Source organism: Oreochromis niloticus, linkage group LG23 (assembly GCF_001858045.2).
Source record: "Oreochromis niloticus isolate F11D_XX linkage group LG23, O_niloticus_UMD_NMBU, whole genome shotgun sequence".
NCBI lineage: Eukaryota > Metazoa > Chordata > Actinopteri > Cichliformes > Cichlidae > Oreochromis > Oreochromis niloticus.
In genome coordinates this window covers 5,540,734-5,565,690 of record NC_031986.2, presented here as the reverse complement: position 1 = coordinate 5,565,690, position 24,957 = coordinate 5,540,734, and the positions used below count along the sequence as shown (strand labels likewise).

Genomic DNA, 24,957 nt, shown 5'->3' with positions numbered 1-24,957 from the left:
TTTGGTAGCGAGGCTACAAATACACACAGCCGCTCTATCATGTGACGCATACTGCTGCAACGTGCTACGGTTATGAGCCGAGTTACGCCGTGTTGCAAGTTTTGTGAGATGCTTTTTTTTTTTTATATTTAATGGATCGGAGTACATTTTTTATTTTTCGCCGATATCCAATCCAGTAATTTAGGTCAGTATCGGACCGATACCGATACGTAATATCGGATCGGTCCATCTCTAGCTTTGAGTGCTCAGAAGAGTAGAAAACCGCTATATAAGAACCAGTCCATTTACCATGTGTATCATTTACTGCTACTAGCAAAACAAAACCTAATGTACAACCTAACAGCAGTCAAGAATATGTGGGTGAGCACAATAAAGCAGTCTGGTTCTCTGTCACACTACCTGGCCAGGTTGACACGAGCTTTCTGTCCTCCGCTGAGTGTAGCTCCTCTGTCCCCAATCAGTGTCTGGTCTCCATCTGGGAGTAGCTCCAGGTCCTGGATTTATGGACAGCAGAGTCTTATTACTGCACCATACAGTACCATGGGAAGAAAAGCATGTCTTATTGCACGGGTGTCCAACTCTCCTGCAGGTTTTAGATGTGTCCTTGATCCAACACAGCTGATGTCAATGGCTAAATGACCTCCTCAACATGTCTTGAAGTTCTCTAGAAGCCTGGTAATGAACTAGTCGTTTGATTCAGGTGTGTTGACCCAGGGTGATATCTAAAACCTGCAGGACACCGGCCCTTGAGGCCTGGAGTTGGACACCGCCGTCTTGTTATGAAAATCAAGAGAAAATTCTCATATTTTAAAACTGGAGGAGTAGTTGCCAACACATACTGGTGTGCTACACCCATATAACAGGCTTTGTTGTTGCTGCAGAGTACAAAAATGACCAACACAAGGGCACAACTTTCAATTTAAAAAACAAAAAACCCCTTAATAATATTATCATTATTATTATTATTATTGTTCATTTTGATATTCAATAATATGCTGACTCAATGATAAAAATGCCACACTACCTTTGTGCAAAGAAAAATGACAGAGCAACACTAGCCCCGTTTGTTTTATGTAAATGTACAAGTGTTGAGCCTTTTAAGTGTACAAATGAGAAGAAAACAAAGTAAACAGTTTAAACAGTAAAAGCCAGAGTTTTACCGAACCTTTGCAATGACTAAGCATTTTTAAAAGTCAGCACACTGCATGACTCAGCATCTTGATGACAAAGCTATTCATGAGACTATCAAATCATTTCTAGCCCTTGTCAGAGCAGGATTTTTTTTTTGTTTTACTGTTTATTGCACACAGTAACATGACTCACAAGTAACTCATTTATTGAGCACAGCATGTGAAACCTCTGCTGCTGGCAGGTTAACAAGGGCTCAGTGCAGTGCAAGTGTTATATCAGACATCTGCAAGAGTGCAGACATGCAAATCTTGTTGTAAAACTACATAAAAGTAAGCAATAAGTGACCATAAAAACAAAGATAAGAAATGCCATTTGAAGAAGTCTCATCAGCAAACGGGACGAATACAACAGGAGAAAATTTGGACTCTCTATCCTCTCTGCACTCAGACCTCTGCTGTCGAGTCACTTGGTACCATTCACTTACAATTAGCATATAGTAAGAAAAAGTAGTGCTACCATCTATGGCTCATTATTTTTAGCAGCTTTATGAACAGAACCAAGTCAGCTTGTTTCAAGATTGTTCACAGTCTACACACACACTCATCCAAAAATCAGTGTTGGGAAGTTTCACAGCAGACTGGTGACCTTGGTTTGGTGATACACTGACAACAAACATCAATATTTTAACTGGATAAGAAGATAATGGATGGATGGAAAATACTCTGGGAATACTACGAACAAGAAGGCCCACCTCACTTAATGGGAGGCAAATTTTCTGCAAACAGTCAGAGTCAGACTGACAACATGCTGCCATCAGAGTGCTATTGCCAAACTGAGTCCATTCAAGCCCAGTTTCACTGTGAGGATATAGCCTACAAAAGAAAAAGATCACCCCACTCAGTATTCACTCAAAACTTTGAACTATAGTGATAGCATGTGCATCACTCTGTCTGTAAACACTACCAAAAACATTACCTCTGCCAAGGAAGTTATTATAACACAGCAGATCGAGTGAATTTATGTCATCAACCTGCAGCTAAATCTTGCTTTTCAAACCCAGTAAATCCTGAAATCATATTATTATACAACTAACAGCAGTCTGTTAAGACTCACACAAAGGCGGCAGCAGCTGGTTTCTTTTAAGGAACATTAAAAGAAACCTGACACCAGGAAGTCATCTGTCTAATAAAGCTTAGAAAACATTTCCTGTCTCATTATTCTGCAGCATCACAGAGTCAAACAAACACAGGTCCCATCTCATTTATTGAGACCTTCATGATCAACAGACTGGGTGAAGTTTCACTAATCCTGAAACACAAATCCTCCCATTCCAACAAACATGACACCAAAGCATTTTCATACTCCTGACAATGAAGAGGGAACGTACTAGCAGCACCACACAGGAACAGAGTCTGTGTAAGAGAAAGGGAGTGACACACGCTAACACAGGTGACGCATACAGACTCTGTACAAGAGGTTTTGCAGGTTAAACACTGCACCGCCTCATCCAGTTCTATCTTGTAAAGTCCAAAAGGTCAGGACTAGCCGGTCTCACACACAAAAAAAATTAGTGGGTGTATCAGTGCATTACTGAACTGAACTAGAACTGGTAAAGCAGGTTTTACCAAGAGGACCTATGTATAGACAAAATACTTTTACATTTGCTTAAATGTAAGATGACAGCTTTAAAATCTGAACTGGAATGTTGCTGGTCCAGTTGCTTTTGACAAAGTAAAGTCATCGAATGTGTTTTAACATTGAATTAGTATTAGACACATCAAACAGAGGCAAGTGTAGTTGCTTTGGGACTGATTTCACTAAAAAAACAAAACAAAAAACAAGATTTAGTGCAACTCTGGAGTTATTTATCACTCTTCTCTCTTTTTAAAGGCTCAATCATGCACATAACAATGGTTGAGTACTTTGTGAACTGCAAATGCACATCTCTCACCCTCTTTAGAGCACAGGCTCTGATGACTCTCTCGTACTTCTGGGGGTTCAGCTCTTTTCCAAAAAGGATGTTGCTGCGAATTGTTCCAGGGAAGACCCACGGCTGCTGGGCTGCGTAGGTCAACTGTCCTTTGACTCTCAGCACCCCTTTTTCAGCTGGAAGCTCGCCCAGGATGGAGCTCAGCAGGGATGACTGATAGTGATGGTAGAGGGTAGAAGCAAAGATAGGGTAAACGGACTGGTTCTTAAATAGCGCTTTTCTACTTTGAGTACTCAAAGTGCTTTTTATAACAGCACGTATGACATGAGCATGACAAAGAAAATAGATTACACAGCATCACGAGCAGATGTCTCACCTTTCCAGCTCCCACCGGTCCAATTACAGCCAACAGTTGATTTGAATTGAGTGTGAGTGAGATGCTCTGCAGAGATGGAGCATCTAAACTCTGCAAAGAGAATAAAAATCTTACATCAGAAAAAAACATTTTAAAAGTCTGCTGTTTAGATCTACTATGAACAAAACAATGGGTAGTCAAAGGGCAAGTGTGCACTCAGTTAAACTGAAGTATTCTGATTGGTTAGAGCAGTGAATGACATGTATCCAACCTTGTCCCAGTAGCAAGTCAGATCCTGAATCTCCACAGCAGCATCCTTCTCATCCTGTGGCAGACCAACTGTGTTTTTCCTGATCTCATCCAGTGTCAAGAACTCCTTTACCACAGAAGGAGAAAAGTGCATCAGTGCCAAGTTCTAACACAGCCATGACAGTCAAATCCCTCCCACGATCATTTCCCAATGCAGTGTTACACAACAGCACCAAGGTGTCACATGTTTAAAGAGCAGTCTTTTACTACAGTGGTCTGGTAAATTATTTGTAATGTTATACAACTGACAGTGACACCATTTAAAATTCCATTTAAATCTGAACTCAAGTTTAGGGGCAGAAAAATTAAAAGAGGAAGAACTTTGTTTTACACAGATGTCCATTGAGATGATGCTACGTGAGAACAGCAGTCCCAGACTGAACAGTAGTGTAATGAGCAGGTACTAAAGCCGTTCTCTGCTTTTATGAGTCTGTTCATTGAAAGCAGAACCAGACTTTCAGAAGCACTGCTACATTCTGCTGGCTTTAACAGTTCAAAAGCTGCATGGCGAGAGACAATGACTTTAAACCTGCACTAAAAATGTGCCAGGCACGTCTCCAACAAGTCAACAGACCTTAACTGTTACAAGGTCTGCTGACTCAACTGATTTTTAGTGAAGTCTGTTGCATTTTCATGTCTGTAAATAGCACCAACGCGGTGTACCTGAATCCTGCGGACGCTGACACGGCTCTCAAACAGCTTTTCAATAGCACTAGGGAAGAAGAGCGTCACCGTAAGTCGCACCGCACTGTAGAGAGACACCGTCACGAATACACTGCTGGCTGAGATGGTATTCCCCAGGAGGACATAGAGGGTGAATGTGACAAAGAGAATGAGCTTGCTGGCGCAGAAAAATGAAGCCATGTTGAGACCTCGCAGGTAGGAGCTCTTCATGATCTTGGAGATCTCTTTTCTAGAAGGACACAGAACACCAATAATGAAATGTGACCAATGTTGCCTATTCCTTAGCCCTTCACAAAAAAAATACATTACTTTCTAACATTCAAATGTTAGCGTTAAAACACAGAAACACCGTGTGAGAGCGAAGTACTCTAATGGGGTGAAATGGTACTACAAGGTCATTAAGATAAGATTGGGCCTGATTAATTAAGACTTTGTATGTGAGGAGCAGATTTTTAACTTGAATGTGGATTTTACAGGGAGCCAACAGGAGAAATATGCTCTCTCTTTCTAGTCCCTGTCAGTACTCATGCTGCAGCATTTTGGATTAACTGAAGGCTTTTCAGGGAGTTTTTAGGACATCCTGATAATAATGAATTACAGTAGTCCAGCCTAGAAGTGATGAACTAGTTTTTCAGCATCACTCTGAGACTGGATGCTTCTAATTTTAGAGATATTGCACAAATGGAAGAAAGCAGTCCTACATATTTGTTTAATATGTGCATTGAAGGACATGTATTGGTCAAAAATGACTCCGAGGTTCCTCAGTGTTACTGGAGGCCAAGGTAACGCCATCCAGAGTAAAAGAATGATGTTCACCCTCCTTAATAATAATAATAATAATAATAATAATGGATTGCATTTATATAGCGCTTTTCGGGACCCCTCAAAGCGCTTTTACAATACCACTATTCATTCACTCTCACATTCACACACCGGTGAAGGCAAGCTACAGTTGTAGCCACAGCTGCCCTGGGGCAGACTGACGGAGGCGAGGCTGCCATATCGTGCCATCGGCCCCTCTGGTCTCTTACTGAGGAATGCAGCTTAGCAATAAAACAGCAGTAATCAGCACCAGTACCAGCTATCAGTATTATATCCAAATTGGAAAAAAGTTGGACTGGCTCCTCCCATGTTACCCTACACTACAACGCTCTCTCAGAAAACAGCCTCTTTCCTTTATTTACATTCTTACTCCCGTCCCAGACACATGTATCTAATTAAGCCAGTGGTTTGGTAAGATAAGCATTTTCTTCTTGGTTCATTTTCAAAGTCAGAGCTTTGAGTAACACCCTTCATCAACTATCACAGTTACCAAGCTAAGGTCAGGATGTGCTCCAAAACCAGATCCGCACAGTTCCACTGCATTTAAAAATTAATTGCATGATGTTAAGCAAAGTTAAGTTTGCATTTTTTGATACTCAGAATTAATAATCATCATCATCATCATCTTACCTTCTGACCTCAGAGACCAGAGCAGCGAAGGGCTTTTCCCAAGCGTACATCTTAATGATCCTCATTCCAGACACCACTTCATTCATTGTGCGGATTCTGCTGTCTGTCAGAGCAGCAGTCTTACTTCTGTAAACAAAATAGAAAACTCACGATTGAACAAACCTACCCAAACATCTAACATGCAACATCAATGTTCACCAGTTCCATCAGAATTATTCCTTAAAATGTTTTTCGTCACCAAGTCTATAAGAGATCTTTTTCTTTTTGGGGGAATTTAGCCAAAAATACTGAAGTAAAAACAGACCAATCATAGGAGTTTTTAGACTAAAACAATAGTTCCTTTCCACAGTTCCACGAAGATACACATTTCTGTTATGCTAAATCAGAGTTCAGCTCAGTTTCAGAGATCTAAGACTGACTGAGCATTTGTGCTTTTACCTGAACTTGGAGAAAAGTCTTCCGAACATGCTTTGGACCGGCATCAGAATCAAGAGGACCCCTATGCCTCCCAAGCATGAAGGACCGATCTCGTACCACAGCAGCCCAATGACTGCAGCTGCCTGGAGCGGTCCCACCCACAGGAAGTGCAGAAAGATTGTCACCTATTCAGAGCAAAATATCTGGAATAAGTTTCAATGTTACTTTAACAGCAATACGTCTTTTAAGGAAGCATTCGAATTCCCCCATTTAGGAATGGCTACTTTCAAAAGACTTTATGAAGATCAGTGAAAGCATGACATGGTGTAATTAACATCCAGCTGCCAAGGAACAAAATACCCCCAAGAAGCTGGCATTTTCACAGCAGTCTCTGCCCACACTGATTAAAAGGAAACTCAACATTCCAATGAGGGAAACTGGATTTGGTACCAAGAGTGTAATTAAGCCTGATCCTCACGCTACAAAAGATTTGCCAGAGTTTGTCTGAGTGAATACAGTTGAAACAGTCTGATGTGACACACATAAAAATGGTGAATTAGTGGGTGTGTATGTTTGAGTCTTTATGCATGCATTTAACCCTGAGTGGATTAGAGAAAATCCAAAATACATTCAATATATATTGTGTATATACGCTTCTGATCACAACTGTATCTGTAAAATTAGTAGTTGGACAGCAGTAAAGTTGCATTCTGCTTACACTTCTCTGTAGTTAAATGAAGCATAAGTGCTAGAAGGTGCCACTGGGAATGAGGTTTAGCTATAGTTAAAATCTTGTTGCATCCAAGGGTTAAAGCAAATAATATTACTTAGCAGCTAGTCTCAAGTCTTGGGTTTTTATTTGCTAAAAGCTTTAAATTTCACATACTTCATCAAACTTGTTGACATCATTGGAGAGGAGGTTAACGATCTGGCCTGTGGTGGTCTTTCCCATGGCTGAACTGCTCAGATGCAGAGCCTTAAAAACAGAGATCATCCGTGAAGCAACATTCCTCCACTCCAAACACCCAGCCAGCCATCCACAGAGTTCTTAAAGTATTACATGACAGAACTTGGCAAAGTGATACAAGCACAAGAATGCAGGTACTGCCTTTAGCAGTCCTCACATGCAATCTAAATAGAGTTCAGTAACAACTAGACAAGAAAGGTTTTTTCCTTTATCAAGCAACAGGACTCCTGCTCACCTTCTTATAAATCATGTGACACATGGCCACTCTGATCTTCATGCCTACCCTCTGCACATAGTAAAAGTAGAGGTGATGCATCAATGCCAGGCCAATGGTGCAGAGAGACAATCCAGCTGCATAGCCCAAGGTCTCATGGAAAGCCCTCGTGTTATTTGGGTCATAACTCTCAAAGTATTCAATAATCTTCCCCAATAAGATTGGCTGGACGACTTTAATGGTCTCCTGAAATGAAAAAGATGAAGGACCGTGACCGTCAAAACACAGTAAACACAGCACTGATTAACGATTCTGATCAACATCTCCACTGCTTTAAGTTTGGTTCTTTTCATTTTTAATTATAATGAACACTGACCTCAATTAGTGTAAAGATCCCCAGCACCGCATATGCTTTCCAGTAACACTTAACAATGACACCGGTGAGTTGAGGCTTCCGCAGCTCTTTGGTAGCCCTCTGGACCTCATGATCCCAGATTCTGTCATGGAAAGATCATATTTACTTTGTTTTCCACTTTTGTCTTTTAAATCCTGGAATTCAAAGCAGCAATTAAAGATGACATGATGAGGTCTCCCTGTCACTTGACTGTACTGCTGTGGTAAGATACAAAACAGGTTAAGAATTAAACCATTTCTACGAGTTTGCCGTGGATGTTTTATAGGGTTTACCTTACATCACCTCCTGTTAAAATTCAAATATCAGTCTCAGGCATTAGTTTTTCTTTAACCTCCAAACTTTCAGATAGTTTTGGTGTGAATAGCACTGATTATATTTACGTGAAAACAGTTTTACTCTGGCAGTTTTTATCCAGTCAAAACGAGGTTTGGACACAGCTACTATGTGTTGGTTGCCAGCAGAGCCAGAAGTGTGAATGACCAGTATCACGTGACCATAAAATCCAACCAAGAGGTTAATTCCCTTTAAACACTGAACAGGTGCAAAAAGGGTAAAACAAGGAAAATGGACCTGAACAACATCCAATGTTTACACCAAAGCCAAAGGTCCAACAATTGTTTGAATCGTTTAAGTTCAAAGGTCTTTACAAGAACAAACCTGTAGGGGTTTAACATTCCTCTTAAGGCTTTTTATGGTTGCTTTGCAGCCTTCCTTACTACATCTTATGGGAATATGCGGTTCCAACTTAACAACAATGACCCCCTTAAACAAGACACAATTTCAGCTTTTAAAGGCTCCATTTATTAAAACGTTTGATTACATTAGTCTTTAAGCACTTAGTACATCAGTGAGCCACGCCGTTGCAGTTATAAAGGTGGTTGTTCGAGTGTTTGTTAGTTGGATAATTCATTCACGGCGCAGTCTTTTGTCCATTCGCCAAGTCTGTTGTGATCCAACAGATGAAACCAGACTATTCATCCATAGATCAGCAAAAATAAAGAAAACTGTTTAAATTATACAAATTATATCTACATCCCTGAATAAAAAAGACAGCTCTCTTTCCCTTTCTCAGGGAAGTTCATAGTCTTCATTTTGTCTCTGCACATTTCAATGCTGAACACATACAAAGCAGCAAATCTTGACTCTGGACTAAGAGTCTTTGATGTCCTAAATACAGGATTTCCTACTCAGATAGTGATCATTTCAAGTTCCACTTGAAATTAGACAGCAGATAGCAAACTGCAATAATATTACTGAACCACCTCCTCAGAGGACAGTACAAGAAATACAGATTCTACATTAAAAGAAATTTCACTTGAGGGACACCATCACAGCCTTTCTACAATCAGCTCACTTGGAATTTATAGTAGGTGAAGCTCAGTTTTACTGACTGATAATCACAAGGCACAGCTTTTCTAGCTTCATCAAAGAAATAAGAAAGGTCTAATTTATAGTATTACTCATCTACTGTACTTTTAGTCCTCCTTCACTGTTAAACATTACAAGGGTTCCTGATCATGTAAGAAATATTTCACTTGGCAGGGTTGAATTCTGAATCACCATTATTTAGGATTTTAATTTCCCAGAGGTCACAAAATAAAAACCACAAAGATGAAGCAGAAAATATCCAAAACTGCTTTACATGGAAATTTCTTTCCGGATTGTTGGCTTTCAGCATATACAGAAGTAACCTAAACACATTAAATCTTGTTTTGTTAAAACATGGCAGCAACATAATGTTAAAGTCACAACTAAATAGTATATAGAAGTGATAGTGCTTGTGAAAATGCCACCAGGGAGAAAAAAATAGAGTTTGGTTTTACATCCATCCAGCAAATTCGAGACTATGGCTAAAAGTCAGAGTATTTGCTGAACAGGTTGTCAGTCTGTCGCAGGGCTTAGAGACACGACTGTTCACACTCACATTCACAATCACAGTAACCACTTCGAACTGTGAGAGGAAGCCACAGGGGAGAGCCTGAAAACTATACAGAAAAGGTGCAACTGGCCAGTGGATTCAAACCCAGGACACTCTTGCTGTGAGACAACAGTGCCAAGTACACTTGGACTAACATGTGGTGGAAAAATAAACTGAACACTGAAACTGTCAAACTGTCTGAGATTTACTGAACAAACTTTTGCAAAAGGAACACCACAGCATGAACAGAATCAGCACCAGCATTGATGCTGAATAAACAAAATCTCAGCTCCTTTATACTCCGTGCAGCTCCAGAGCCACGTTTTCCCCACTATCATGTACACACCTACTTGATAATAAAGAGTGTGTCTAGCAGTTGTGTGCCTGCTTCATCTTTGTGCACAATCAGTAGTACAGTACTACATAAGAGTTAAATAATTTTTCTATTTGACATTAATTCTAAATATCTCAAAGCAAATACAAGGAACAACTATTTCAAATCACTTTGACTCCAAGCAGGCTGATGTTTCAGACACAGATTAAGGCTGGTCCAACCTCACCCATAGCAAGCACCAATCCAACATCTAAATCTTTGACACACAATTTATTGTCTGTAGCTTATAGTCTCAGCTTATATATAACTTGTGCCATCACTCTCATCATGTTACACCCGCCATGACCCCTAGGCTTTGCAGACAAGGGTTGGAGTGGGGGGGTAACACAACTAATAAAACCGAAATTGACTGAATTTTAATGAAATAATAAATGAATACAATTCCAGGATAAGTATAATAAAATACAAAAAATGTTTTATTCATATAATTTGATTGTACTGGTGGTACTTCAGATCAAACAGAGTCACCAGCCAGCTGAAGTGAAATCATATTTAAAAGTGTAATTTCCTCCAAACTTCTGTCATGTGGTGACTTAAACACAGAGCAACATAGAACTGAATGGATCATCTCACCGTAAAGTATGATCCAAAACAGCTGCCCTATATTTCCTCATGCCACCACTATTTAAAAAAAATGTTATAAAAATTGTCATCTAATGTTATCTTACAAGATTCTCTATTGGAGACAGTACAGGTGACAAGAATTTATATAGTTCATTTCTACTCGTGCTGATCACTCGATGATTTTCCTACTGCAACCCTCATTGTTTCAAACAGCGCTTCTATTCTATGCCGAGAGCACTTTGTCTAACTTTCATATGTAAACTCAACACTCTGATGTGAGGGGACAACTTGGGGTTCAAATCTTGTCCAGGGATACTTCAAAATGGCAGAGAGGATTGAACCATCAACCTTCAAAATAGCAGATAACCTACTTTACCCCCTGAGCCACAGCTTCTCAAACGGTACAGAGAGAAAATATTATTTTTATAGTTAAAAACAATTTTAAAATAAACAGCCCAAAAAGTGATTTGTCAATTATAAGTATTTCCCATAACAAGTACCTTGAAGGAGAGGGTAGTGAGTGGTATCACTTAACATTTCGAAATAGGTAAATGACCCAACTCCTAGGTATACTGTGGTGGCTGTATCTCAGGTGGTAGAGTAGGTCACCTACTAATTGGAAAGGCTGGTGGTTCAATCCCTTATACCGGACCTTGGTGTAGCCCCTCAGTTCATCCATGTTAGAAAGAAGCCTTCAAACTCAACACCAACACAGTCCGACACATGTTAATGAGCTAACAAAGCCACCAGATGTGATAGATTGTCTTAGTACATAGATTTAAAACTTCTCTACCTCTGCAGGTCCTGTCCCAGTTTCTCCGACCGGTCCTCTGCAAGCACTTGGTACATATCATCTTCCTCCAGCCTACGTTTGTAACCCGCCCGGAACAAAGGATTCAGCCACCTGAGGGAAAAATAATTCCAAGAGTCAGAGGGAAGTGGAAGCAGATGTCGAAAGAAAGAGGAGAGACCGCAGTTTATGGTTTAATTTAGCTGATCATCAACTCTACATGGTGTTAGAGCCATGCAAAAAACCATGTAATATGCTTGCAGCAATGAAAAAGACGTGAGAAATGTGTGGTAAACCAGGACTTCATAACATGATGGGCTGGAGGCACAGATGGATTAACAGATATACAGGCTCAAACAAACAAAAAAACCCTCCCCACTCAACAGCACTTACATAAAAGCAAGGGTCCAAAATGCAGGTCTTTGTTGCTTGTTTACCTCACTTCATGGCCATTTCATTTCTTTGTGTGTTTTGTAGTCATATTTTAATGGATTTCCTTTTCTCTCTTGACTCCTTTGTAGTTTATTTTGCACGCAGAAATGTCTCTTTGCACACACAGTGTTTTTCACTGAAGCCGTGCCAGTGCCCAATCTGGAACTAATTGCACACATTTTCACTGATGCCAAAAAGCAGGCACTCACATGACGCTGCAGAACTATCGGGCCCAAAATTGGGACCACTGTTTACGAATTACTTCGTGAAATGCGCAAAATAGGTTAGAAGTAGCCGTAATTACTTTGTGAAAAATAAAATAGGTTAGGATTCGCCGTAAGGAACCGAATTAGACCTAGGTTTTAGAGGTAGCCGTAATTACTTCGTAACAAATTGTTTGGATAACACCGTACCTACCAGGACTGTACGGTGTTTCTCCAACAACAAACCCTGGATTACTTCAGAAATTAAAGCTGTCCTCAAGCAGAAGAGGAGGGCCTTCAAATCCAGAGACAAAGAGGAGTTGAAAAGGGTGCAGAGAGAGCTTAGGGGACTGATAAGGAATGGGAAGGACAGCTACAGGCAGAAGATGGAGAACCAGCTTCAGCAAAACAATGTTGGTGAAGTCTGGAGAGGCCTCAGAACCATCTCAGGCCACAAACATCAGAACTCTCTGCCTGGGAGGGATGTGAGGTGGGCAAATGAACTGAATCATTTCTTCAACAGATTTGATTCAGCCATGAGGCAGTCTCCAACATCGGCTGCAGACTCACCCACCCCCACTGCTGCTGTTCCACCTCTGACACCTCAGACACTTCACACCTCCTCTATTCACCCTGCTCACTCCTCCCCACCCCCAACAACAGCATCCAATACACACTCAACACAAGGCTCCAGCCTGTCTCTCTCAACCACCCAGGTTCGGAGGGAACTGAGGAGGATTAAAGCCAAGAAGGCAGCGGGTCCAGATGGCATCAGCTCGAGGGTCGTCAGGTCCTGCGCGGACCAACTGTGTGGTGTGATGGAGCACCTCTTCAACCTGAGCCTGAGGCTGGGAAGAGTCCCACAGCTCTGGAAAACTTCCTGTGTTGTTCCAGTGCCAAAGACTTCACGCCCCAAGGACCTCAACAGCTACAGGCCGGTGGCTCTGACATCCCACCTGATGAAGACCCTGGAGCGGCTGGTCCTGGCTCAGCTTCGGCGCCTTGTGAGCTCATCACTGGACCCACTTCAGTTTGCCTACCAGCCTGGCATTGGAGCGGATGATGCCATCATTCACCTCCTACATCGTTCCCTCGCTCACCTGGAGACCGCTGGGAGCACTGTGAGAATCACGTTCTTTGATTTCTCCAGTGCCTTCAACACTATTCTTCCCTCGGTTCTGAAGGACAAGCTGGAGAACTCTGGAGTGGACCATCACCTCACTACCTGGATTTTGGACTACCTCACCGACCGACCACAGTATGTGAGGACTCAGGGCTGTGTGTCGGACAGGGTCGTCTGCAGTACGGGGGCCCCACAGGGAACGGTTCTGGCTCCGTTCCTCTTCACCATCTACACTGCAGACTTCTCCCACAACTCCACCCAGTGCTTCCTGCAGAAGTTCTCTGATGACTCTGCAATAGTCGGCCTCATCACTGATGGGGACGACAAGGAGTACAGAGGACTGACTCAAGACTTTGTGGACTGGTGCCAGCTGAACTACCTCCAGATCAACGCCAGTAAAACCAAGGAGCTGGTGGTAGACTTCCGCAGGCACAAACATCCTCCACTGCAACCACTGAACATCCAAGGTATGGACATTGAGGCTGTGGACAGCTACAGGTACCTTGGTGTTCATCTGAACAACAAACTGGACTGGACTCATAACTCAGACGCCCTCTACAGGAAAGGGCAGAGCAGGCTGTACCTGCTTCGGAGACTCAGGTCGTTTGGAGTGGAGGGCCCACTCCTGAAGACCTTCTATGACTCTGTGGTGGCCTCAGCCATCTTTTATGGTGTGGTCTGCTGGGGGGGCAGCATCTCTGCTGGGGACAGGAAGAGACTGAACAGGCTGATCCGAAGGGCCAGCTCTGTTCTAGGATGCCCTCTGGACCCAGTGGAGGTGGTGAGTGACAGGAGAATGGTGGCTAAGCTGTCATCCCTGTTGGACAACATCTCCCACCCCATGCATGAGACTGTGACAGCACTGAGCAGCTCCTTCAGTGGGAGACTGCGGCACCCACGGTGTGGGACGGAGAGATTTCGCAGGTCTTTCCTCCCCACTGCTGTCAGACTCCACAATAAAGCATTTAACTGATCAATCACACACATCCACAAATGTGCAATAACACAATGTGCAATAATCTTTCTGGCAACCGTTGTATTTTTCACTCTGTTGTATATAACATTTGTATTCTATTTTTATCCTATTGTATATTTTACTCTATTTATTCTACTGTATATATTATTCTATTTTTATTCTATTCTGTACAGTTGTGTACTGTATTTATTCTTTTTTATTTTTTTTTTATTCTAATTGTCCTTCATAACTTTTGCACTGTCCACTTCCTGCTGTGACAAAACAAATTTCCCACGTGTGGGACTAATAAAGGTTATCTTATCTTATCTTATCTTATCTAAAAGGGCGCAAATGTCTATGTGTGTGTACGTGTCTGGAAGTAAGTTGATTTTACAGCACAATACGCTGCTGAACTACTTCTATTTTTGTTTTTTGCTGAGGCTCAAGTACTGGTGACAAAGGAGAACGGTTGGGTTTCATCTCGTAAAACTGATACCGCTTCATTTTTTAGAATTGAAGTCGAAGGGCGTATCAGTAAACCACTCTGAAGTCAAGCGTGCCAGTGACGGCCCAGCAAAATCTTTGAACATGGAGAATAAACAAGCAAAATTAACACCTGATGAGGGATGTTTAGAAAAACAACAAACCGGAGCAAGAGTAATCCAAAAGAAAGGGAGAGGAATGCACAGGGCAGGAGCAGGGGGTAGACGCAGGCCTAGACACACACCAAACAGTGGTTTTAGTACTACATGCTGGAGGTGTGGAAAAGAGGGACATTTTGTACGTGACTGTAAGAAACAAAGAAGCAGTTCAGACTAGGAAGAACATAATAATCCCTCGTCAAGTAAAAGATTAGAGATCAAAGTTTAAAAAGGGCTGGATACAGACCCAACTGAATACATATAAACACAAGAGGAATAAAGTGGAATAAACAAAATGTTAAATTAAATTAGAGCTTATCTCTACTGTATTCAAACTAATAAAAGCAAGGATAACAACCTGTAAACTGGTATTAACAATGAAACATAGTTAGGATGAAGACCATGCCCAGAATGAATAGAATGAAAGAAAATACATAACTCAAACAAACACATATTAAATGAAATAGAGAGATGCATAAGGTATATTAAGGTTTTGTCATTGTTCAGCCAAGGAAAGTGTGTGAAAAGGAAAATGTCTCCAGCTTGGGAAAGGGTGAAACTGCAGGTCACCCCCATCCCTCGATGGATGCAAAACAAAATATAAATAAAATATTGTAATATACTATTGCTGTTATATAAAAAGATAATAACATTAATAATAACATAATATTAATATGAAGAGGCACCTCAGTCAGCTATGATGTGAGGTGGATAATTGTTAAAAGTAGTCTGCATCAAGCTTAAGGTTTGCTCAAATTCAGTATAATGACATATGAGATGAAGAAAATAAAGAAAATATCTAAACTAATTAAGTGCATAGAGGCACTTGACCTGCTTGAAAACCTGTCATCCTAGATGAGACATTGCTGAAATATAGAGCACACCTATACTAACAACTAACAAGCTAAACCCTGTATACAACAGCTAAAGCTACACAATTGAGAAGCTGAATTAAATATATGGTCACTGCTAAGCTGATGAGCAGGTTACACATTTTTTAGAGCAGGAGCTGCATAAGAACACATCAGAGGGAGGGAAACAGCTATTAAAGCTCAAACATGAAGCTGTCTGTGGGCTCAGTTTTTTTTCCCCTCACGCTTCTGATTTGTTTTTGGCAGCAGCCTTTTTGCATCCTGACTTATGTGTGTAAAGCGTTTAAGCCATCAGTAACTTGTTTTTGTTTTGTTTGTTTTTTTTGTTTTGTTGGTTTGAAAAATGAATAAATCTGTGATCATACTTGTGGATCACAGTGGCACATAATGATTAGGCATATGATTTACTAATGCAGATGTAATAACTTTATTCTAAAATTCAAGGAGAACAAACAAGAACAACATCTTCAGTTATGTCTTGTTGTTGTTCTCTGTGCAGTGTGCTGAGTTTTGTTTTTTGTTTCTTTTGTTTTTTGAAATGTTGCTTGAGTGATGAGTACTGTAACTTCTGACGTGGCTCTCACCATGTGTCCTTGATGATGATAAGTTCAGAGCCAGCTGAGAGCTGGGTTGTCTGTTTTGTTTTAGGTGACAAGCCAGAAAAGTTAAAACTTAGTTTCTTGTTTTGAAAAAAAAGGGGGGAAAGGGAGGTTTTGTGTTTCTCAACCAAGAACAACTACAATTTCATTTTCTGTTTTTGAGAAAGGAGAATTTATAATAATAATAATAATAATAATAATAAAACAAAGAGTGATGTTTTGCTTAAGTGTTGAAGCAGGCTAATACTGCAATATACCGTCTAGTGCATGATCCGTGAGCAATAAATGAAATCATCTTATTTATCTTTAAATAAACTCCAATTATGGAGACCTGAAGTCACATGCTTAGGGCACACCCTCTCAGGTGAAGGCAGAAAGCCACTAAACAAAGAAAAGAAGCCATACAAAATGCGCCACAGCCACAAACTAAGCATTCATATTCTTTCTAACTCTTAGTGAGCCTGAGTTATGACCTTGGCTCCCTGTTTTTCTGCTTCCACCAAGGGTGGGGGTGACGCTCCCGTGGCATGTGCTCTGTTCTTTTTACTATCACAAAGAAAAAAAAAGAGAGAGAGGCCCCTACTCTCTGAATACAATATTCTTTTCATAACTCGGCAGTATGAAATGTCATGAAACAGTGTAACTCACTCACAGTAAATCAGCAGTGAATCAGCAGTATAGGATAATACAAACCTATCTAATAAATCTAATGATTTTCACATTCTTTTAACTCAGAAGTATGATGTGGCCTACAGCAGTATCATGATTCACTCATTTTGATTATAGGTATAATGTAATATATAACAGCATAATAATCTCACAACTGCTTCAAGCACATTTGCCTTTCTTAACACACGTGAGAGAAAGGCAACTGTTGAGAAAATGCTCTTTTGGGTGAGACAGTCCCAGAGGCCTTGCATGCAAGCTACTAACACACATACATGCAATGAAGAACAGCTTACACTACAGCACACACTATACATGCGCCTATATCTCTCATTAGTGTTAAAACAGGGAAAACTTAATAGTTTTGTTATCAAATGCTGAAGTTTATCCACTACTAACAAATAAACTCTCTGGGTTGCAGGACAACAACTTCAAAAAGAACGAGACTGGTATGACCAACCAGTGATGAAACAACAAATTTAGTGGTTAAGAGTCAAATTGTGAGATGTTTTCTGCTGATTGAATCATACAAGTGATTACTGAAGGAAGGAAAATTCCTTTTTTGTGCTTTTAAACGTGATCTTACGAATTTTAATATCTACCTGTGTTGTCCTGTCAACTTGGTGGGTTATGAGTTAATTATATTGTGAGGAAAAACAAAAAAAGGGGGAGAGAAGGCTGACACAGGGCCTGGCCCAGTGTTTCTCCCCTCTCTGAATAACACAGCCAACACAACATCATTTTCCTGTTCGTCTGTTTTTGTTTTGTTTTTGTTTTTTCTCTTTATGTTTAATTACAGGCTGCTTTGCCGGTCCTGAAAGCCGAAGCTGACCTGGACTCCTGCTCTCCCCTCTACCATCTTTGACGTGACCCTGACCAAATGCTGCAGCAGCTGGACCCATAACAACAATCTAAAAATGTCAACAGTGCTACAGGAAAGCGATCTCATGCAGCAGAGACGGAGAGCGTTAAATCCAAGGCCCGTTTCACTACACGGGGGAGATTTACAGACAGCTTCAGCTGACAGAGCTGTGACGAGACGCCCATTACGCCCGAATGAAAAGTAAGGCCGAGCAAAAGAATGCTGACCTTGATAACTCTGCATTAACACTGTGCAGGACAGTGGCGGACCAACACGGATGATCGGGCAGCAGAAGAAAGGGCGTGCCAGAGACAGGAGGAGCAACTGAGGTCAAAAGGCACCTCAGAATGGACAAAACACAGAAGAAGATGCAGGTTTCACCTGCGGTGAGCATGGACACTGGAGAAAGGACTGCCCCAATTGGGACCAGGACCAGGACAGACTGAACTATGAGCAGCAGCAGCAATGGTCGCAACCGGACTGAAAAGGAGGAGGGCAGGACCCCAGGGCACGCTTCAGGCCGTGGTTTACCCAAAACACCAGAACAGGAAAGTGATAAACACGCCAACATACACTAACATACACATCTACACACACTGACTCAGAATGAAGAGATACACACACCTGAACAGACGTGCACTTGTTGATTGAGTGAGAAATGACACAGACACACATCAGACAATGTACACTCATCAAACATGACTGATGCCCTGAACGCCTTGAGACAGATCAAGCAGGCCCAAAATCAGGACTATGTAAGTAATACAAGTGACTGGTTTTCTTGGCTTTACACTGGCTCCTGGCTACAGCTGCTAAAAAGACTACTACTGCCTTTTCACTGTGCAATACTTTTTGTTAAAAACCAACGGTGCAATAGACTTCAATACTTGAAATACTTGAAATACTTGCAATTCCTTTGTATTCTTATTCTTACTTATTCTATTTATCCCTTTTTGTAGTTTTACTTTTATTTTGTGTTTTGTAACATGTATCCTGCCATGTCTAAAACTCATGATTAACCGTATAATTGTTTCCACTGTTGCTGCATACATAGCCGTGACAAATGATGATGATAATGACTCCGACCTGTTGGAACATGAAAACTTTGTGCGATTAATGATGGTGTGATAGAAACTGTACAACAAGATGTTACATACTGATATGTCACTTGAAAGTTATACTGACAACAGGAGGGAATGTCAATAGAAAATTGTACTTAGCAGTCAGTATAAGCTTTTAATGATATAAGTTTGCATATGATAGAATACTGTATGTTGACCTTTTGATGACTTAGACTGTTGTCCACTACAAGACTGTTTTATAAATTCTTTCTCACAGCGATAATAGCTGAACAAGCAGGAAGAGGAGAGCTGGACACTTTTATCTGCGCTCCTTAACAAGAAGAGGGGCTGCGTCCTTCTGAATCTCACAACACACACACACATACACCTGAACCACTCTTATCTTCACTCCCTACGCACTAACATCCCTCTGCCTATGAATAGAAATATTCACTGTTGTATTGCTTTGTATATAAATAAAGACCAGAGCGGTAACAGGGCGCGCATCACAGGGCCCCCACTCTGGTGTGAGCGTTCTGTGATCGCCCTTGTATACAAGTAAATGCTGCAGCGTCTGTGTGTTTCTACCCTTAGACTCTTAGCTGAAGAAGTGTCTTTAGAATAAATCTCTTGACACTTTGGAAAATTGTGGTCAGCATGACCGAGCCTTTGCCTCAGTCACTACCACTGTGACAGTACTATATTTAAATGTCTAAATAGAGTGGGTTTGAAGGCAACATTTTAATATTATCAAATTGAATTTAGGTTTCCAAAGGTGAAAAGGATTGAATGGTTGCAGCATTTTACATAAATATTAAAGCCAATGTACTATATGCATGGCATTATCCTTGGGAGCTGAGCCCCCCTAAAGGTTTAAATTTAGACTCGCCCCTGGTGTGAGAACTCAAGGGAGATCTTTGGAAGAGAGGTAACAGAGCGCCTTGCCACTGGGCCAGTGCAAGGTAAACACGTCCAATTACCTGTAAAAATTAAAGAGCACAGGTGTATTAATAACGGCTACGTCCTACTCAGGAGGTCCTGTTTCTGTTCGCGAGGTTATGACTTGCTGGGAATTGAGAAATCAAACTCCGTGAGCTTGATGTGAGTGATAGAGGAAACCGTCGTGTAAAAAAAGCAAAAAACAGCTTGATCGTCCACACAAACCCTACATCCTCTGTGTTTGATACAAACCCGAGTAACCAATTGTCATTTGAAGCGGTGGTATTCAAAATAATTCAACGATAAAGCTTTGAATAAATATACAGGATATGCTTCAGATATTAAAGACTTGCCTAAAGTTTAAATTCTGTAACGAAAACCAGCCAATCGGTCGCGTTTCAGCCAAGCACCCGACTTCTGGTTTTCAGCAACTTTCGGTTTAAGCTGTTTTATGGCTCCACTTACTTTAAAAACAACATTTAGAAAACATATACATTTCTCCACATCCTTTATACGTGTTTTTAAGTTTCAACGTTAGCATCCGGGACGTTTTATTAACTTACCAGAAAAATATCTTGGACAAAAAGTTCGCCGTGGCAGCCGGGTTCGTCTTGGCATCTTTGCTGACTTTTTCCATAGTAGCCCACGCTCACACCGCAGGTTCCCTTCAGCTCTTTCCCCTTTTAAAAAACTGCTCCTCGTGGCTATGTGCCGTGGCTTTGGAGCAGACACATGTTACGCGGAGGTCAGCAACCTCAAGGTGCGTTACATATCCTGTAAGACACATGGGCCTCTCCTTACAAGCGGTCATAAAAAAGGAAAAAAAAGAATAGAAATTTCTTTAATTGCTCCGCCCCGTCACACCCCATTGGTTAAAACAGTCGTCCACGCGCACTGACTGTGTAGCTGTGGTGCATTCACGTAACATGTTTATAATGTCACAGGGTATTGAGTCCAGTTTACCTATGATTTTTCTTCTCTTTTTGAGCATTGAGGAGGAAAAAGTGATATTAAAGATACTGCAGATACTTTTCTTTCTAATATTGGAGAGTACCTGACACCTTCAGTTTTCAGACGCAGAAGTTTCACCTTAACTTACTGATATTACGTAATAAAGCAATATTTGTACCGCATTACGTTTTAAGGTACAATTGCCGTCAAAGATAAGGAAAAAACAGACTTTACTGGTGAATATCAAATTTTCTTTATGCTGACCAAGTAAAAGAGCTCAAAGGTGTCCAAATAAACTTCCCGTGTGTCAGATGCTTTGAGCTTATCATCATTAGTCAGCAAAATACTGAGTTCCTCATAGCTTGTCTTGTGTAGCTGTGAGGTCTCACTTGACTGTATTTAAGTTATGATAACAATGTATCATAAACGAAACTGTGTCTGTCCTGTGGGACCCAACCTGAGAGTTTTCTACTCAAAAATTTCCATGGCAAAGGAGGTGGCATTTGTTTGCTTGCTTGCTTTCTCTCTGTGACTTTATGATCCCATAGGCAAACACACTGATGTGAGGTAGACACAAAGAGAATATCCTATAAATAAAGAGCAGGCTGTTGATGAGAGAGGCTGTCTGACATTCAACAGGTGTTTCCTGCTTTGACATAAAAGACCAGAGATAGAAAGAGAGAGCAGGGACTAAAACACCTACCTCCTTTCCTTCTGTCACTAATTTCCTTTTCCTCCCCCCTATTCAATGAAATTCAGTCAAATATAACCAGAGTAAATGAATGTCCTTGGAGTCTCAGTCTAATGATAACAAAGCTGCATGTTCATAGCCCCTAACCTCACTTGTTACTTTATACTACGGTTGATGTTTAGCTAGCACTGACTGGGAGAAAGGCCAAAAGAAGAGAAGCCAGCAGGAGATTATTACAAACAGCTGAGCTCAACCCAATAACATTCATCTGCAGGGGATCCAAACTACTTTCGCTTGCTATCCTTAGTTGTGTGGCAGGTCTGCTTCATTTCTCACGCATTGTATTTTCAGGTTATTTTCATTTCTTCAGTGCTCAAGAAGGCAAAGGTGCATTATTTTCACAATTCTTCAGCATGCTTTATTGACTTGGGTCAGGGTGACCAGAGAACTGCCGCTTACAAGATATTATTGTCTTTTTGGACCATACACTATAAACCAAGGGGATGGTTTTGTGGGAAAACCCCAATAAATCAGCAGTTTCTTAAATAATAAAAACCAGTCAACCTAGCACCAGCAAGCATGCCATCTTTAAAGTCACTTAAATTACCTAATTTCCCCATCCCGCCAGTTTGCAGTAAGCAGGTCAGCCTGACCATGTCTACATGCCTAAATGCTTTAATGCACTAATGAGCTGCTGCCATGTGATTGACTAATTAGATAAAGATAAGATACCATTAATGAGTCATAACAGGTGTACCTAATCTATACTTTGGACAAGAGCTTTCACTGCATATTTTTATATTAACACTATAAAGTGACAGCTACAATGGTACACTGTTTTTCCAAGAAAAATTAGATCTAGCCTTTTTATTCAGGAGACATCTAGCTTCATCACTTTAATGTTTTCTTTTTTCTTTTTTGCAGTATGATACAATTGTGTGCTGTTAGCACAGAGGTGTTATGGGATATTGTTTTGTTTTTGTTTTTAATAAATTGGCATAGAAGCTTAGTAATGTAGATCCCTCTGATCACTGGGGTTTTTTCACTAGAGGCTCTCTCTCTGCAGGGTCTGCATCTCGCACCATGACACACCTTAAGATAGCCTGTAATTAAATGTATCCAGCTCTCTTCTGTCACTCTCTATATTTAAACCTTTCATCTTTTTTTCTAATATTATAGTCTTATCTTCTTTTGTGATATCAGACTTATTCATGTTTGTGATTGTTAGATGCTGCTGATGCCATTCATGTGAATGCACAGCGGTAATCCTGGGTTAACTTAGCAAGTTTATAGTCAGCTTCATGTGACAGCTTATCCTGATGATCAATTTTAAGGGTAATAAAAGGGTTACTAAATACTGATAATGGAAAGGCACCTTGGGTATGTTGAACTCACCTTGTAGTAAAGGGCTCTGGGTGCTTGCCTGCCAACCGTAAGCCCAATTCATGTAGAAAACCTGCGAGAAGAGAAGAGCTGTAAGTTAACCTAACTTGATAATAATATAATAGTATACCTTAAACTGCCTATCAGATGTAATTATTCATTAACTGAAGGTGCCAGAAGACATGAGGTTTTATTGGTAAGAAAAATGTAACCTACTAATAAATAGTTCTTAAACCCATTAAGAACTTTTTACTTACTCATATTCAAGCGAAGAAAAGTATTTGGCGAATGGTTGTGTTTTTTTAAATCAGATTATTGTTTTACCCTGATAAAAAAAAGAAGCACCTCTGTTGAGTTAGTGTCGAAAAATGAGTTGCATGCTCCTGCTAGCTATTTGCTGCATTCAGTGCAATACACTATGTACCTACTAACTCATCCCAGTTACTTTTCATAAAAAACCATCGCGAGATTTAAGTTATTTATAACATTTAGTCAAGAAACTAGCTAATTAGAGTCTAAGTGGAATCCACTTAGTGTCCACAGTGCTGGACTATAAGCAATGAGCTGGGGAGGGGCCCAAGTGAAAAGTGTGATGAGTTATTTATCCGTATTTTTTTACTTGCTGTTCTTAATACTATTGTAGAGGGTTTTTTAAAAAAAAATTATGCTAATGCTAAATGTACTACTTGTAATGCTAGAACCACTAGCCTAGTTAGCATTTAGTACTTCAAAGAAAGAAGAAAAATGAAGAAAGTATTTAAACACAAGGCAGTTGTTCTGTTTACAACAAACCTGTCCAAACCTTTATTGGAACCAGCCCATTTCAATGACTAAGAGTATGTTTAAACTGAAAGTAAAGTTATACTGGTTGGCAAATGTGTTACACAACAATTTTAGTACTTTCTGGTAAAAATGCAACTATGATGTAATAATTAATTTGTTACACTGAAAACTTTAGTTGCTGTAGTATATGGTAAATAGCTAAACATCATGCAGTTTCTCCCCTTTCACCATAAACATGAGTGTGCAAGCCAATGCTACCTCACTGTACATGTGTTGGAATGGATGTTTTGAGAGACTAATTTAAATTTTTATATAGTGCCAATTCACAACAACAGTCACCTTGGGTTGTTTTATATTGTAAGGTAAAAACCCTATGATATTATTATAATATATGTTATTTAAAAAGAAAGACTGATGAAGAATGTAGAGTATTTAATAAGTATTTATTTACTTAAGTCAGAGTTAAAGCAGTGTGATTAGTTTGAAGACAGCAGATTGCTGTGTTTAAGGATTACAGTTTAAGTCACCACTACAAGACTAAACATGCCAAGAAATACAAGAACTTAACTGATACAGAGTGAGGGTGGGAGTATGAACCTTTGCTAGCAAAGCTCCAAAAGCATCACAGACATTTTACTTTTCAAGATTGACAGAGTCAAGACCAGCTCTGTTATCAACTGGTTTTTGGGATTTTGTGGGGATTTTAACAGAGTGTTTGGTGAACTCTGATACCCTAAGAAAAAAGAAGCATTTGAGAATCTGCCCTTTTCTGGGTGAACTGTAACAAGACCAATCAAGGACATTTTGGGAAATTAGAAGTAATTAGAGTAGAATACAAATATCCTGCATTGTGGGAAATTCCAGCTGCAAAGTGATGGGAATGGAGTTTTTGGGAATGTTAACTGAAAAGTGATAAAATATTACCATTTTTATTACGGTTATTTCATATTTTCAGTGCATAAGTGTAACATCTACCTTTACCAGTAGCAATTCATAAAAACATAAAAACTAATATTTATCAGAATTGAGTTCAGCTTATTGGTGTGACCCTCCACAATAGTCCCAATTTCTCATGTGGACCTTGGGAAAATAATTACCCACTGCGGTTGTACATGATAGATTAAGGGAGTAAAAGAAGTTTTTGAGCTTATGTTAAAAACAGAAAGAGAATGCTAACTCTTTATTCTGAAGGTTTTGAACAATCATTGATTTCAAGCACAGCCCAGTGATTCTGGGTGATTGGGAAATGATAAATA

General features: G+C 40.3%; 1 protein-coding gene across 1 annotated transcript in view; it reads right to left on the bottom strand.

Moving 5' to 3' along the window:
* Positions 1 to 20,718, bottom strand: part of abcc4 (ATP binding cassette subfamily C member 4 (PEL blood group)) — a 39,689-nt gene extending 18,971 nt beyond the window's left edge. The window contains exons 1-12 of the mRNA XM_003440892.5: positions 20,457 to 20,718; positions 11,544 to 11,654; positions 7,836 to 7,956; positions 7,481 to 7,705; positions 7,165 to 7,254; positions 6,300 to 6,463; positions 5,862 to 5,987; positions 4,389 to 4,638; positions 3,688 to 3,792; positions 3,438 to 3,527; positions 3,083 to 3,274; positions 400 to 494 (exon numbers count right to left, since the gene is read on the bottom strand). Of these exons, the coding sequence (XP_003440940.1) occupies positions 400 to 494; positions 3,083 to 3,274; positions 3,438 to 3,527; positions 3,688 to 3,792; positions 4,389 to 4,638; positions 5,862 to 5,987; positions 6,300 to 6,463; positions 7,165 to 7,254; positions 7,481 to 7,705; positions 7,836 to 7,956; positions 11,544 to 11,654; positions 20,457 to 20,530 (1,643 nt within the window). The 5' untranslated portion in view covers positions 20,531 to 20,718. The remainder of the gene's footprint in view (positions 1 to 399; positions 495 to 3,082; positions 3,275 to 3,437; positions 3,528 to 3,687; positions 3,793 to 4,388; positions 4,639 to 5,861; positions 5,988 to 6,299; positions 6,464 to 7,164; positions 7,255 to 7,480; positions 7,706 to 7,835; positions 7,957 to 11,543; positions 11,655 to 20,456) is intronic.
* Between the last annotated feature and the right edge of the window lie 4,239 nt (positions 20,719 to 24,957).